General features: G+C 41.0%; 2 protein-coding genes across 2 annotated transcripts in view; one reads left to right on the top strand and one right to left on the bottom strand.

Moving 5' to 3' along the window:
• DENND4C (DENN domain containing 4C) overlaps positions 1–1,815 on the bottom strand; it is a 104,490-nt gene extending 102,675 nt beyond the window's left edge. Inside the window, exon 1 of the mRNA XM_066180801.1 lies at positions 1,579–1,815. The gene's annotated coding sequence lies outside the window, so the exon portion shown is untranslated. The remainder of the gene's footprint in view (positions 1–1,578) is intronic.
• Positions 1,525–15,548, top strand: PLIN2 (perilipin 2). The gene is made up of 9 exons (XM_066180808.1): positions 1,525–1,618; positions 3,688–3,744; positions 3,825–4,020; positions 4,666–4,748; positions 5,269–5,550; positions 5,871–6,059; positions 6,841–6,975; positions 7,605–7,895; positions 14,628–15,548. The coding sequence occupies exons 2-9, from the start codon at positions 3,715–3,717 to the stop codon at positions 14,760–14,762; spliced, it is 1,341 nt and encodes a 446-aa protein (XP_066036905.1). The 5' UTR covers positions 1,525–1,618; positions 3,688–3,714; the 3' UTR covers positions 14,763–15,548.
• Positions 15,549–16,094: the final 546 nt, after the last annotated feature.

Raw genomic sequence — 16,094 nt, forward strand, 5'->3', positions numbered from 1 at the left:
GCAGCTCCTCCACTTGGCTGTACTAAAAGCTGAAGGACCCATGTTATCTATTGCTGCTATCTCTGTCAGAGCTGTGTTACAGAGATAGGAGGCTGAAACCTGAGGTGTTCTGAATCATGAAGGACATTATGAGTTTAAAAGAGATGCACCAAAGGATAGATAAGTTTATTGCCTGATCAACTAACTCATATCTTTAATTTTTTTTCTGCATTAAGGATACATAGGTGGACTTATATTCTAAAATGTTAATTAAATGGACTCGGATAGATGAATGTGCTGATGTATTATTGTGAGTTACTTCTTGAAAGAAATACTTCTCTCATTTGATGCATTACGTGACCTTAAACATCTGCCCTTGCCTCATGGAAGAGAAGGGTAGGGCATACTATTATTGCCTTCTTCTTTTAGCAAAGGCTGGTGTGTCATGCTTTTGTGTTATATGTTGCTTTTCTTGATGCTGTTCTGCCTTCCTCTTCACCAGTCTTGACATGGACCACACCACTACTCTCTCTGTTTTATGATATTTGAGGAATTTGATCCATCCAAGATACAATGTTGTCCTCTCCCCCTTCCTCCCCCTGCCTTCTCCCTATCTGCCTGCCCCTGTAACAAAGGCAATGTTCTCAAGAGGCAAGTTTGTAGATTTTCAAAACTTCAGATAAGCCCCTTCAAATTTATAAAATACAGAAGGGCACCTAGTTGTGAAGAAAAACACAACTACAGTCTACATTCTTAGCCTGCCAAGGACTGTCAAGGGGTTAGTACTATCTCTAGTTACTGCATTCTGACAGTGTCACTCCGCTGTGCGAGTCTCGGGTGTTTCTGTATTACAAATAATGGTGTTACTTATTAGTAAATGAATCCCTGGAACAATCTAGAATTCCCAGTAGAGACACTCCTGACAAAGGGCATGTAGCCATGGGCTCGCTAATCTTGTGGTAGCCATGGGCATGCTGGGTGGTTTACACTTGAGAATTCACATGACCAGGAAAAGAAACAAAGAGAGCTCTCGGCTGACAACAATGTAATAAAAACAGCAGAGTGAGTGTAAATGTTTGGTAATGCATGCTAGCAGAGATGTAATAAACCTGTTTACAGTGAAAAATTCTGGTTTGTTTCATTTATTCTGCTGTGCTGTCAGGGGAAGTTCAGGTTGAATATTAGAAAAAGGTTCTTCACCCCTAGAGTGGATGGACTGGGGAACAGGGAAGTGGTCACAGAGTGACAGAGTTTAAGAAACGCTTGGACAATGCTCCCAGGCACAAGGTGTGACCCTTGGGGATGTCCTGTGCAAGGGCCAGTTGCTGGACTTGATGATTCCTGTGAGTCCCTTCCAACTCAGCATATTCTGTGCTTCAGTGAACCGGCCTTCTGCAAGACCGGTTGCCCGCAAGCTGCCTTCGCTAAGACGTTCCCGGCCACATCAATGCCCTCCCGCTAACCGCCGCTGCGGTCACTGCGTGTCCGGCCCCGCCCCGCGCCGCCGGTGACGCGCGGCGGCGGTGACGCCCCATAAATAACGGGGCGAGGCCGGCGCTCCCGACTCAGCGGCTGCGGCGCCCGTGCCTGCGACCCTACCCGTGCTCCAGTCGGCGGCGGGTCCGGCTCCTCCTCCCGGGTGAGTACGGCCGGCCCGGTGCCCCGGCGCGGCTCTCGGCCCCGCGGCAGCGCCGGGCGCCTGCCCGCCCCGCGGGGCTGGCTCCGCAATATGGTGGAGCCCAGCGGCGGAGCGGGCGAGGGTGCGGTCCTGTGTGCGGCGCTGACCGCCAGGCCGCCCCTGCTGTCCCCGCCCGCACGGGCCCGCTGCCCGGCGTGTTTCGGTATGCTGGACGAGGTTCTTCCGGGACCAGAAAGTCCCGAGAGCCGCGCCCGCCCCCAGGAGCGGCACTGGAATGCCCCATCCCGGAAGCGGCCCGTGGAGGCACTTGGGAAAGCGGGGCGCCTTCCTGCTTTGGGTACCGCGGCGGGACGGAGGAGGCGCCGCGGCTGTTGTGCGTGCTTTGTCGCGCTGTTTTCTTGCACTTCTTACCATATCGCGGGGAGAGAGTAGGAATGAAGTTTGTGACGTAGCCTGTGTGCTGTCCTCTCCAGAATCTCTTGCTGTCTCTGAAATATGCTTGGATTCCAGACGTCTCACTCACCTGCTTCAGAGGAGTGGATCCAACTTTTGCTGGGGCTGAACCTATTCAAGGGGTTTCTGAAAACGTGCAAGAATCTAGTTATCTTTCTTGTCTTTAGGAGCAGGAATAACTTAACAGGCTGACTGTCCTGGTTTATTGACTGAAATTCAAATGCATGCCCTGTATGGATGGATCTTATGAGGCACAATACAAATATTGAATAATCGTTAAACTAACGGCCCTTCTTCCTTCAGAGGACAGATTCTGTGCTGTTAGATCTTCTCCTGTTCTTTAGCATGCTTTACAGTTTATGGTGAAATTCAGTTGTACTCCAAGTGATCTAACTTGTAATGCTGTGTGAGAAACATAGCATGTTCCTGTGGGTATTTAAATTCTTGTTAAATGAAAGGAGAACTTATTTGTTACCACTGTAACCATTGCTATTACTTGTCTTGCTTCTGTGTTCCATGTGCAGTGTTTAATCTTATTACGGGCATTACTTTATGGCACATGTATGTTAATATGTGCAAATATGCCTGCAAAATGTTAACAGGATGCCTTTGTCCTAGTTCCCCATTATGTAATGGGGAAAAGTTTTATTTCACCTCAGATGGAATATTAACACATTCCTTTTTTGCTGTCATACATATGAGACAGAAAACTGCTGTTGGCTCTTTGACAAACCTAGCAAAAGATCTTGTAAACCACAATCCTTTTGAGGACAGACTCAGAGTTTACCTTTTTGTTGCCTTCAGTCGTGCAGATTCTTCTGGAACTTAAGCATTATGTGAAATCATTAATGGAACTGGTGCTTCTTCAGATTTAATTCAGCCTGAACATGTGTATAGGATAACAGTGTGCTTCAATGTGTTCTCCTTATGTGGTGCTACAGTACCTTGCCTCTTCTGTAGGGTTCTTGTGGGGAGAGCTGTTAGTATTTTCTCCATGGGAATACATGTTGGAATGCATGTTTGCTTGCAAAGATGCATTTGACTGAAAGATTTGTTGACTGATCAATGTTAGCAACTTGTTTCAGTGGGGAATATGTAATAGTTTAGTCTAAATTAGCATAAAGGAGATTTATTTTCTGCAGTTGGGAAATCCAGTGCTCTCCAGGAATGCTAACTCCTTAGCAAGCAGAACAGAGTGAGCCTTAGATGGGCTCCCTCAAAGATCTAATCTGATTAAAGCTTTGGGTGGGTTCTTTGTCTGACTTGGACATTCTGAACTAGATTTTTAGTGACTTGTGGGCTGTCTTTTGTTTGTCCTGTCTCAACAGTTAAGTCTTTCTTAATTCTTCTAGAAAAAATAAATGACTCCACCACCTGGTTATTCATCAATGAACTGCTGTACCTCAGAGCCTGTCTTGTGCATATGCTTTACTTGCATTACCTAAACTAAGTTTTGGATTTGTAAATTGTTACAATAAAATCTAAATCCTGTATGCATGAGTGTGAACATCCTGATCCCAGTAAAGGGGTGGATCACAAGAAGGTTGTTGATTTCGAAGTTTGGTGCTTAGATGAAGCAGATATGATACCATAACTCATATATGCTTCATTCACAGGCTGTTTAAGGTTCAAGACCTGAAAAAATGGCATTGGCAGCAATTGATCCACAGCAGGTATGTCTGAATAAGAGCCATAATTTCTTTGTCCAGGTCAGAAGAATAGGTGTGGACTGACACCTTTCTCTTTTAAACAGAACGTTGTATCAAGGGTTGCCAACCTTCCTTTGGTGAGCTCCACCTATGATATGGTATCCACAGCTTACATCACCACAAAGGATAACCATCCTTATCTGAAGTCAGTATGTGAGATAGCAGAGAAAGGAGTGAAGACAATTACATCAGTAGCCATGACAAGTGCTATGCCTATCATTCAGAAACTGGAACCACAAAGTAAGTCATAGATGAAGCTGTTGATAACTTTAGTTCAACTGATTGTTTTTTGTACCCAGATGCACTTACGGTTTAACATGGTCATGCTGATCTTGAATGCTGTTTTGGGTAGCTGACTGAACCTGTTGCCTGACTTGTTGCATAACTGATTAAACATTGATAAGACTTAAAAAAAAAGGTAATAATCCAGAGTGAAAGCAGATTCCAGCTTTCATAATACCAAATTGATGGATGACTTTTGATATGTGAGATGATTACGCAGTTTCTTGCCCAACACCTTCCTCGCCTTTCATCTGTTTTCAAATTCTACTGTTGCAATTTCTTAAACTGAGAACTGGTTAAATTTGGAAGCAGTGTCACAAGGCTGTTGTAACTAGAAGCCTGGTTTCATGGAATGGCAGAGGGCCAGGTGTTTCAGCTTCTTTTACCAGTTCCTTGTAAATTATCAAATGAATTTTCTTTGCGTGCAAGAATTTTTTTTTTACTGGCACTGTAAATCTGCTCTTTGGCTTCAGATCTCACTGAGAAGAGGAGGAAACTACTTCAAGGATGTTGCATGAGTTCTTTTTCAAGAGGAATTTTCAGTTTGAGTTGTTTTACTAGGGGAAAAATGGTTGAAACTAACTCTTGTAATTTCTTTTTTAGTTGTAGTTGCCAACAGCTATGCTTGTATAGGTCTAGACAAAATTGAAGAGAGACTGCCTATTCTGAATCAACCCACTGACAAGGTAAGTTCTTTCCATTTATGTATGCAAAAGAACCATACACCCTTCTTTTTTATTATCACTAAAACCCCAAGGAGACATATTTCAAAACGCTGTGCCTGAAGCACAGCTTGGAAGCAATGAGAAAGTCAAATGTCCATCTGTAGATAGACCTTTTTATCTGTACCTGTTTGTTGCCTTTGAGAGACCTTGAATCATGTTTCTTTTTAAATTATTTTAAATTGCCCACCACTTGACAACATCTTTCTATGGTTGCGGTTCACTGGTGGATGTCTTTTAAAACTTGAGTCTTTGTCTTTTTCTTGCTTAGTGTGAAGTGCCTGGATTGCATTCACTGAAGTTTTTTGAGCTGAAAGCTGTGTGGCAGTCACGTTCTTTTTTCTCTTGTACATATTTTTTCAGGGCGTATTTTCTCCTAGATAACAAATACTTATAAAAGTTTTAGCGTAAATTTATTATTTCCTGGATTATGTAGCTCTCACTAGTTAATACTTTTAGTAAATCCATGTATGTCCTACTGCAGGTTGTTGCCAATGCCAAGGATGTAGTTGTTGGAGCCAGAGAAGCTGTAACAACCACTGTGACTGGTGCCAAGGAAACTGTTGCTCACACGATCACTGGAGTGGTGGGCAAGACTAAAGAAGCAGTGCAAGACAGTGTAGAAATGACCAAGTCAGTTGTCAGTGGCAGCATTAACACTGTCCTGGGAAGTTGTGTGGTGCAGATGGTGAGCAGTGGTGTGGACAGTGCTCTCACAAAGTCAGAGACCCTTGTAGACCAATATCTTCCACTTACAGAAGCAGAACTAGGTAAGAGCAATTGAAGGTGTGATTTTGTTGGAATGCTTATTTTGGAGAGAAGCAAGCATCCATTTATTGCTTACTTATAGTGGGGAAGGGGGCACATGCTTCCCAAACTACCTTTTGCCTTGCTGATTGTAGTAGCAGCATCCTCAAAAGGAAGCAGAATGAAAGCAAGGATTTCTCTGTAAGGTGGCGTATCAGCCTAACCATGGTGCAAAAGGAGACTACTCAACAAGCTCTGCATTCAGCTGTTACTAGGCAGATAAAATAGTTTCAGACCTCTTAAGTTTTTCTTCAGTCAATTTGCTTCCTTTCTACGTACCTAGAGAAAGAAGCTGCAAACGTTGAAGGCTTTGATGTTGGAGTCCACAAGCCAAGCTACTATGTTAGACTAGGATCTCTGTCTTCAAAGGTCCACGCACGTGCCTACCAACAAGCCTTAAACAAAGTTAGAGATGCTAAACAGAAAAGCCAGGAGACAATCTCTCAGCTCCACTACACTGTTAGTCTGGTAAGTTTAAGCTTTCACTTGACATATAAAAACATATGTTGGCCTTGGTTTAGAGTGAAGAAAATAGCCAAAAGAGTCACAGGAAAACTGGGATTACTTTCTGACTAAATGCATTAGTACATTATTACATGTATTATGTATATTATATTAAATACAAAGAATTTGCCATTAAGAGGTTTTCATCACCATTCAGGAGAGTTCTAAATCAGGCTAAGCTGTGAACTAATAAACAATTTTTGTAACTGCAAGCAGTGCAGAAATAGAAGTGATATGATTAAATTCATTCCTGTTTTGTAATGCTGGTTTTGACACATACTTCATTTGGTGAAGAAAGTGTCATCCAATATAGAAACACATGAGTCCTTAAAGTCCTTTTTAGAAGTAAAATTTCAAATTCTCTTGGGACTTGGTGTCTTACTGCTTCTGTCTCTGAGCATTTCTGGTACTTCAGTAGACTTATCCCAGCAAATACCTTTATGTACAAATACCTTTATGACAAACTGTACATAGAGTCATGGCCTTCTATACACTTTCAATTTCTCCCATAGGATGGAAGGTGGGGGAAATAGTTGAAGCAGAGAGAAACACTACATAACATCTTAAAACTGCTTTCAGTTTTCAATTCATTGATGAGATTAAACACATTCTTATACGCCCCAAAGTTGTTTATACTGATTTTCTGAAGTATTTTAAAAGGAGGTTACAAAACAGTCAAGGTAGAGAAGCCCTAAAGGAACTGTTTGGACTCTTGGCTCTACTTCCTTATTTGGCTGTATTTCAGATCGAGTATGCCAGAAAGAACGTGAATAGTGCCAATAAGAAACTTCTTGGTGCTCAGGAAAAGCTTTATCAATCCTGGGTAGAATGGAAGAAAAATACAGGCCAAAATGATGGTGATGATCTGCGTAGTGCTGAGGTAAATAGATGTAAATATACACCAGAAATAAATGTATTGTCTCCCATCAAGGTGATGGCAGACTAACGGTCCCTGAAGTGTGCAACAGCAAGGCTGGATGCTGAAGCTAAGGGCAGCTGACATCTGAGATGTAGGGGACCCAAACTCTTTAAATGAGTCTACTTCCTGCAAACACTGTGGTTCATTCTCCTCTCTGGAGAATGCTCATCATGTTTAGCATGTGAACCTGTGTTGGGATATCTGTATGTAGATTAGCTGTGATGTGTCCAGACCAGAATTAAAGATTTGTCAGCAGTCTTAGGCACAGACTCACTGAATCCTATATGTAGCTTTCAGGGATAGGTAATTGATTAGAATGTACTTAGCTGCTGTGACTTGTTACCCACGGTAGAAACAAGAATCTGCTTGACTGTTGCTGGGTAGAAGCTTTCTTTTCACTAAGTACTTGTGTGTTGAAGAAATATCAAGTACTTCTAAGTCTTTGATGCTTCAGACTTAAAACCTGGTTTATTATCTGCTATAGCTTTATTTCACTTATATCCCCTTTGCCTCTTTAAGTGTCTTGATCAACATAAAGCTGCTACAGTCATAAAAAAACACTTACATGCTGTTATGCTTGTTCTTTCTAGCACATTGAGTCAAGAACTCTAGCTATTGCACGGAGCCTCACTCAGCAGCTTCAGACCACCTGCCTCACACTGGTCTCAAGCCTACAGGGGCTGCCACAGAATATACAGGATCAGGTTTACACTGTTGGGTCAATGGCAGGTGATGTCTACCAGAGCTTTCGGTCAGCATCTTCCTTCCAAGAGTTATCAGACAACTTTATCGCAGCTAGCAGAGGACAGCTGAAGAAAATGAAGGAGTCTCTGGATGATGTGATGGATTACCTTGTTAACAACACACCACTCAACTGGCTGGTAGGTCCCTTTTACCCACAACTGCCTGGCATTCAGCATGCTGAAAGCAAAGGTGAAGGGGAGGAAAGTTCCAGCCAGAAAGACAAACAGCCTGAACACACTACTGAATAAACTGCATAGCATGTATGTACTCTGCTGATTGACCAAATGAGTGGCCTTACTAAGTGTAGCTGTCAAAAAAATCAGTTTTCACTATTTTTTGGTGAACATTCCATAAATACAGGAATAGGGGAATCTACAGGCCAGGACACTTACATATGGGCTGTATTGTCCTGTGTAGTTAAGCCACTCTTAAAAATCCAAAGTAGACTCAAGTGCCTAAGTATTGTTAGCTGACTGTTGTCAGGATGCTCTATTTGTCTGTCAAGCACCTCATTGTGCTTCAGTGGTATTAATGCCATTAGTCTAAACAAAACGCACCATAGCTGAAAGCCTTTGATTTGTTGCTTAATCTCTACCAGAATGATATAAAAGCCTTATATACTGTGAAATGCATTTAAAAGCTCTGCAGTCTAGTTATGTACGCTTAAATGCTATGTTTGCTGCAGATCACACATTTTGTAATTATGCATCTATCTCAGATTGTATTGCTACATAATTCATGACAAAAATTCTTTTGAGTGCAGAATACCAAACCTGAAAGTGGGGTTTCTGAATGAGTCAGCTAGAGTTAAATGCTGTGACAGTGTTAACAGTAACTGTATAAACTTGAGTATTGGATAAGACAGTAACTTGACCACAGAATCAAAGAGTATCTCCAGCTGGAATGGACCCATAAGCATCATCAAGTTTGACTCCTGCTTTTTGCAGGACTACCTAGAAACTGAACCATATGACTAAGAGCATCATCTAGGTGCTCCACGAACCAGTGTTCCAGTGACTGACCAAATAATTATCAACACATTTTTTAATATGCAGTATAAAGGCAAGATTCATGCTGTTTGTACCCAGGTGCCTGCTGTTGTGTGTGCGTGTTTTTGTAGCCATCGTTTTGTAACTCATTTTTGTGTGTTAGTAATAAATGCTTTAGTGGCTAAAGCCTGTTTCCTTTGTTTGAAAACAATCTAACTTGCTCTTCTGTGACCCCTCAAACTGGGTCCAGCAGAAGGCAAGTTTGACGTGCAAATGAAGTAGATGTGCACTGAAAATGTTTGTGTGTGTATTGATAGATAAGATACTGCTGCAGCATTTCCTTCCTTTTGAATTTCTGTGGATCTGTCCATTGAGTTTCAGCTTTATTGCTGCTTTTGCTGATCCTTGCTGTTGTCACCTTTAAAGATGACCTAAGCTGTGAGCTGCTGGGTGTTCTAATATTGAAAAGAGATGGATATGGACAAAAGAACCCTCTCCTCCCTCCACAGTAGGTTTTGAGTGTGCATGACATGGCCATCTGCCTGCTTTATCTTCTGACTCCCTATAAACAGTATTTACTTCTCAGCTGCATCACCAGTTTAAACTTTATTTATTCTTTTCGACAAATGGCGAATGTTTGTTAACATTCAGCTACTTCAGTGGAATTGTTCTCAGTAAGTCCTGTGAACCCCTCTGCTGGAAAATAAGTAGTTACTAAGAAATAAGCTTTCTTGGGCTAGGGCTGTCCAGGTAAGTTTTATCTTTTTTTCTGATACATGTCCTATACAACTTTGGGTCACAATCACCTAGTGTAGCAATGCCAGCCACCATTTTCAAAGAAGTCACCAAATATTGTGAGGCAGAAACGCAGTTTAAAAAAAGCTTATCACATAGTCACACATTGCAACATGGAACAAATACCTCCACCTGGCATGATGTAGGCACTAAAGCAAATTATGTGTTGTCCAGCCTTCTAATGTGAGAGGATTAGTTGTTAGATCAGGGTTGGCCTAGAAGTGTGAGGAAGACTGTTTTAAGCACAGTATTAAACAAAATTGAGGCAAAACAGGATTGCAGGTAAAGAGTCTGTAACTCACAGTGTTTAATACTCTATGTAAAGGAGGTGTTTAAAATGAAATTAGCATGAGATGGTGAGACTCCTGTGGGAACCAAGCTAGCTGGGATGGATAATACCTTTGTCCAGGTAGCTTATGCAGAAACCATGGAGACCATGGGAGGCAGGATATTCAAAGGATGGAAATTAGAATGCTAATGGCATTATTCCAAAATAGATCATGTCTCTGGTTCTCGTTCTCTGTTGGTTCGGGACCTTTGGCATATGAGGTCATGGATTGGACCCCTGCCCTCTGGTAACCGTATATATTGTTAAGTTAGCCCTGCCCCCTACCCAGGGGCAGGGCTAACTAAATGCATGCTGCCTTTCAGACCATGCAGTCTGCGTTTGTTATTTTAGCACCATTAAAGTTTTATTTTTTGGGCCCTCCATTGTTCCCGCCCCTCTATTTTTGCCACGCTCCCCCAGCTGGACTGGACCTGGAGTCACAGTGAGCTGGACTGTGATAGACTCCAGCCAGGGCTTGAGTTGATTCCTGGAGACATAGTGCTTTCAGGAATTAATTTCTTTTTCAGGAATTAATTTCTTTTTCAGGAATTAATTTCTTTTAAGTTTACTTTACTGTTGCATAGGTCCAGCAAGAATATCCTTTTTATCTCCATTTGCTCTCATACTTGTAGAGTGCATCCACTATTGTAGATGTGCTCAGGAGCTGAATGGAACTAATAAGGTGTAGGAGCAGTGGGCTGTTCAAATAAGGGAATTCCCATTCTTCTGTGTGTGTTTTAAAGTCTTATTTCTCTGGGACTTCATCCTGAGGTGATCAATCAAATTGAAACTTTTCAATGTCTTTTAAGGCCTGAGAAATAAACAGCATCACCCAGCATTAGTGCAGGAGCAGTACTTTGTGTCTGTTCTGTCTTGTGTTAACTGGTTTGCATTCTGGCATGGCTGTCCAGCTTCACTAGACCTCAGCAAACCGATCAAGTAGAAAGCAAGGAAAACTTGTTACCAGCCTAGACCTTCAAAGCACTTCTTCCTTACCATGCACTGTTGGGTGGCTTCTGTTCAAAAGTTACTTGGACTTCTGGCAGCTGACCTATAACTGGTGGCTGCAAACAGAGCAAGGTGTGGTTAAATGCTTACTTAATGGCTGGGCTCCTGTATCATGCTGTTGTGATAGGTACTTGATAGGTTGGATGCTGCCCACCCCCCAAAATGTTTTTAAGTTTCTATCCACACACACACCACCCCCCATCAGAATTAGGAACTCTTCCCTAGTGGAAGAGACGGCTGAATAATAACAAATTGTTGGTATGTTCCTGATTTTTTTAATATAGAATAAAGTTCTCTCATTAAGATGATTAGACTCTGCTAATAAGGAGAGCATTGAATGTGTAAACTGATTTGCAACTGTGCTTGCATGGGTATCTTACTGCAGATAATTTAGCATAGCATATGCCACTCTCCAGTATAACTGCAGCTCTACAAACAGAACTTGCAGTTTTTCTCTAGTGCAGCTAGAGAGAGTGACTATTAATATGGAGGGAAAAATGATGCCTTCCAAAGTCTTATTTGTTTTTTTGCCACTGTTGTTTTTGACTGAAGGTGAGGTGCTTCCTCATAAATAAAGAAGGGAAACCTGAGATATTGCCATCTTACCTGTTTCTAACTGCATGTATTAATGCAGCTGCACTGCGCAGAATCTTGCTTCTTCTTAGTCCAAAGTCATGTTTGAGGATACAGCTGGGACTAGAAAACAGTGAGGTTTCTCTGGAACCTTTTAAAAAAGTTAAGATCAGATGTATTGAAAATTGCAGAAAGTAGCTTCAACTGTTTTCAGCAAAGGAGGTAAACTAGAATAAATGGAAGAATGTCAAAGTCACACAAAACCTAGGATGGTAAAGGTTAGACTACTAACATCATTATCAATTGTAAAGTTATTTAGGGTTTATTTAGAATTCAGAAAATCACTTTTTCTCTTCTAGAGATCACTCAAAAATTGTTCATGCTAGTTGACACTTCGTCCCAGGTACACTTAACAGAGAACTATTATTCTGTCATTGCTCATAGTTGTTTTTTAGAAAAGCTTTCAATATAAGCATTTGTAAATAGCTCTATATGGTATGCAAGCTTTACAAACATATTTATAGTATTGGTCAAAGCCAAGTTACAAGATTTGTATAAGGCCTGGAGTAGCAGCTAGTTGGCCTCAATCTGAAAAAGGTAAAGCTTTGGAAATTTCTCCTATTCTTCAAGATTAATGTTTTTGCAATAATCTTCTCCAAAATTCAACTTAGGGTAGGTAATATTGTATAGCTGGTAAAATAGGTGAAAGTATTTGGGAAGAACTGATTAATTATTTCTCAGTTTTTAAAAAAAGCATTAACTACCACCAAAACATTAAGCCCTCTAATTAAAAAGATGAAATGGAAGTGAACTTATTTTTAAGGATGCTCAGTTATTAATTTGCATGATCAGAGAGTCTTACATGCAGCAGCTTGCTGGAGGTATTGTGCACAGTGTTTTGTTAAATAATTTTCTTTCTATTTATTGCCAATTCGTGGCAATTTTATTTCTTTTTGGATAATAGTCTCTGATGACTAAAAATAAGTGCTAGTTTTGAAAATGCACAAAATGAGAATGCTGTGTCAAAATGCTAGTGGCTCAGTTCTAAAAACTTAGCAAGAAAAAAATGGATTGAAATTGTTAGTATTAACATTAACACTTATACATGAAGACAGAGAGATGCCAGAGTATTTTTTTGCACTGTTCTATGTAGGAGTTTTGCTAGTATTATATCTTTGTAAATGATTTACTGAATCATACAGAAAAATTTCATGAAGAAGAGTTATGTCTAGGCTTACTCTTTTATTGCAAGAATTGATAGGAAGTTGAAATCAGGGAGTTAGCTGTGAAAAGTGGCGTGAAAGCAAAGGTCTTTTACATAAGCAATCCCATAACACCAAGGGCTTTGCATTGTTTCTGGTGCAGATGTCCGAATATATGATTCTAATACAATTTTGCAAGATCAAAACTGAGGTGAGACAGACAGACCTCCAGTCTGTTTTACTCATGCTGAGATACACTGCAATTTGAAGTTCTCTCATGGCTATGAAAAATCTTACATTAAAGGAGTCAGGTTTTTCTACTGTATGCATTAAGGAGATGAAGAAACCAGAAACTTAAATTTGAGCAATTATTCTGTTGTCACTAAGAACGAAATGGATATAAGTAATAAAAACACTTAAATGTATGATAGAGAAAATTCTTACTGGTCAGACACACTTACTGAACATGGCTGTGTCCTGGTCAGTTTAAATACATAGAAACACCCATATGAGTACATTCTGAAAAACTGCTTATGGACTACGTAGTCTTGGTAGGATGCTTGTATTTGTACTAGAGTATGAAATACAAGGTCATGTGCTGATATTAGGGAAACTTTTTGCTTTCTCTAAGTGCAGTAAATGAGAGTTTTAGGAAAACTCCCATAAGCAGAAAGATGCAAGATAATTCTTGCAGGTAGAAAGATGTGGTTCCCGCATTCCTAGTGCCTTTTGATCTTTTGGGAAACAAAAACTACTGATCTTATTTTGATTAAGCTTAAGTTCTCTAAGTCCATGCATTTCATGGTATTCACAGTAGTGCCTGGTTACCTACATGCTGTTTAAGTTCTAAAGATCACTTTTTATAAATAATTAGTATTTCAAAGATCCCTTGTGTCCAATGACTACCTACTCTGTGAGACCAGTAAATTAACATGCAGTGCTGTACAACCTGGTAGCTGAAGCAGGAGTCCCTTTATTTGATATATTGTCTACCCTTCTGACCTGTCTTCATAGCAGGCAAAGCATAGATTTTTCTTTCTTACTGTCTTTCATTAAAGTAAGTCAAAAAGAATTTTGCAGTTAGGGAATGCATTAAAATGCCTCTTCAGTCAGTGCTGAGCTTAAGTTACAGAAATGCCTACAAGCTGCTGTTGCTTTGAACATGCCATGCAGAACCAAAGTCCTGTCAAAATGCAGCAGTAGTTATTTGCTGGTACTGTGTCTGGCTCCAAGTATGTCACATCACCAACATTAAAACTAACCATATATCATATTACAGATGTGAGTATTTTTCACTTGGGGAAAAAACTTATGAGTAAATTGCTTAATTTTATCCCATTTTTCAGAAGTGCCTAAGTAATCTAAGTCCTACAAAGGGGACTTAAGGGTTGGGACTTAAGCTCCTAAGTGTCTTAGGCAACATTTTTAGAAGTCTGTTACATCCATGTATCCACTGATGTCTCTCTGGCAATTCCCTGTGCTGCTTAGCAGTATAGAATACTATACATGCAGTTTAAAAAGAGGCCAAAGTGAGATTGCAGTTCTGGGTACTTGTTTGTCAGAAAAGGTCTGATGCAGTAGGCGGGCAGAGCAACACAGCAATCTCCTCAGGGCAGATTACTTTGTATAGTCCACTGATTCTATGAAAAGAAGAAAGGCAAAATTAGTTTTAAAACCTCCTTTCTTAATTTTCCAGTGACCAGTTTCACTGAATTCAGTTCACTATATACAGTTCTTTTCCATGCCTACTATAAAATCCTACCTTCTAAGCCACTGATTTCCATCTTGGGTAGTACTTGAGCTGTCAAAATGGTTGATGTGTCCTATATGTCTGAGCATATTTCACTCTGTAATCAGGATGTTTGGTCTGATTTCTAGAGGTGCTGAGCATCTTTGTGTCCTGTTTTCAGTGTAGTACTGCACAAAACTGTTTAGTTTTACTTTTAAATTGACTGAAGTTTCATTCCTACACAGGTTCCAGATTTCACTATTACAGACCTGTCTTCAGAGTCAGATGATGTCCCAGACATTTTGGATTTGGATGAAGAGGACCAACAGGATTTTTCACGCACAAATGGCCCTTACACTACGGGGCAAAGAGCTGAATAGAGAAGCATAAAAATGTCTTTTTGATACAGTGTACCTTTGCCATGTTTAATTTAGATTTCTCCCTTTTAAAGATGAACCTGCCTAGTTTAGGGATTATGGGGATATTTTTTTAAAAAATCAGTACTGTTTCACTTAGCTGCATCAAAAATCTGGGTTTTTCAATGTAAGGAATGCACACCACATTAATTGGTTAGCATGGGTGTCAGGCTCCCATTCTACAAGCCAGGTATAGCCTAACCAGTGTATCCAACTAATCTAATCTTTGTTGATAATGGTAGCAGCCGTGAGAACACCCCAGTGCTTTGCATAAAGGGCTGCCAGCAAAAGGAGTTGATGAGGATTTGCCCACAAAATTTCCCCTTTCAGTCTACGTGAAAAGCAGTGCTGCATCTACCTCTTTGCTGCTGAAAGGGGTAAGAGACTTTGTCTATCTCAAATATTCTCAGGTTGTTTTAGGCTCTACACCTACAGAGCTTAGACGCTTAGAGCTTTTCTTTGGCAAGAGTGCTTTATGCACAAAACGACTTCCTTTCTCTCCACATGCCTTCTGTGTGCAAATATTTTGGCTGTCATGATGCTATCAGTTGTGGTGCCCGAGATTAAAGGGAGTAAATAATTCAATATTAAAGTGGTTTGGGTATAAGGATAGCATTTAAATAAGAAAGGGGAAGAGACTGGAAAGAAAATTTGGAAAAACAGAGGGAATTGAATGTAAGGAGAGTCCTGGTGACAGTGATTTTTTTTAAAAAAAAAATGTTTTAATAAAAGTCAGTTATTTGCTGAGGACTGGTGCGTAAGCGTTTGCTCGCACACAGTAACCTCTCTAGGAGGGGGGAGAGTGGGAAGGGGATTGGAGGCGAACTTGATAACATTTCTTTCCGAGGACCAGGCCGAACTGCTCTCGCGGAGACCTCTCCGTGTCGTCGGTGTGACTGCACCGCAGTCACGGGAGTTGCGGCGGAGCTCCACTCTGATGGGGCCGCCGGGGCACCGCTGCGCCCTCATCCTGGGACTCCTGTCGATGTGAGGTTCTGGAAGTCTGGGCACTGAAATGCCTTGGAATAAAAGTTTGAACCGAGCAGCCGGCTTGCCGGTGCGAGTTTTTCTTGTTAGGTTTTCTTGGTGTCGTGGAGTGTGGTTGGTTTGTTTGTTTGTTTTTGTGTGTGTGGGTGGGTGGGTGGGTGGTTAATTTTTTTCTGGTGTGGTTTTTTTTGTTTGTTTGTTTGTTTTTTTCCCAGCAATCCGTAATTTCTGCTATCCGTTTACAGAAACCTTATTTAAAGGAAGGGCTCTTTGGAGGGACAGCGGCATTCGGACTACAGCTCCCGTGAG

Source organism: Chamaea fasciata, unplaced genomic scaffold (genome assembly GCF_029207755.1).
Source record: "Chamaea fasciata isolate MVZ Bird 193981 ecotype frontalis unplaced genomic scaffold, bChaFas1.0.hap1 SCAF_4, whole genome shotgun sequence".
In the NCBI taxonomy this organism is placed as follows: Eukaryota; Metazoa; Chordata; class Aves; order Passeriformes; family Sylviidae; genus Chamaea; species Chamaea fasciata.

Bases quoted from the DNA above. Each gene is read 5' to 3' on its own strand.
- PLIN2 (XM_066180808.1), top strand. From the start codon at position 3,715: ATGGCATTGGCAGCAATTGATCCACAGCAG. The intron at 6,060-6,840 runs GTAAGTTTAAGC...GCTGTATTTCAG, and splicing joins TCCACTACACTGTTAGTCTG to ATCGAGTATGCCAGAAAGAA. The intron at 6,976-7,604 runs GTAAATAGATGT...TGTTCTTTCTAG, and splicing joins ATGATCTGCGTAGTGCTGAG to CACATTGAGTCAAGAACTCT.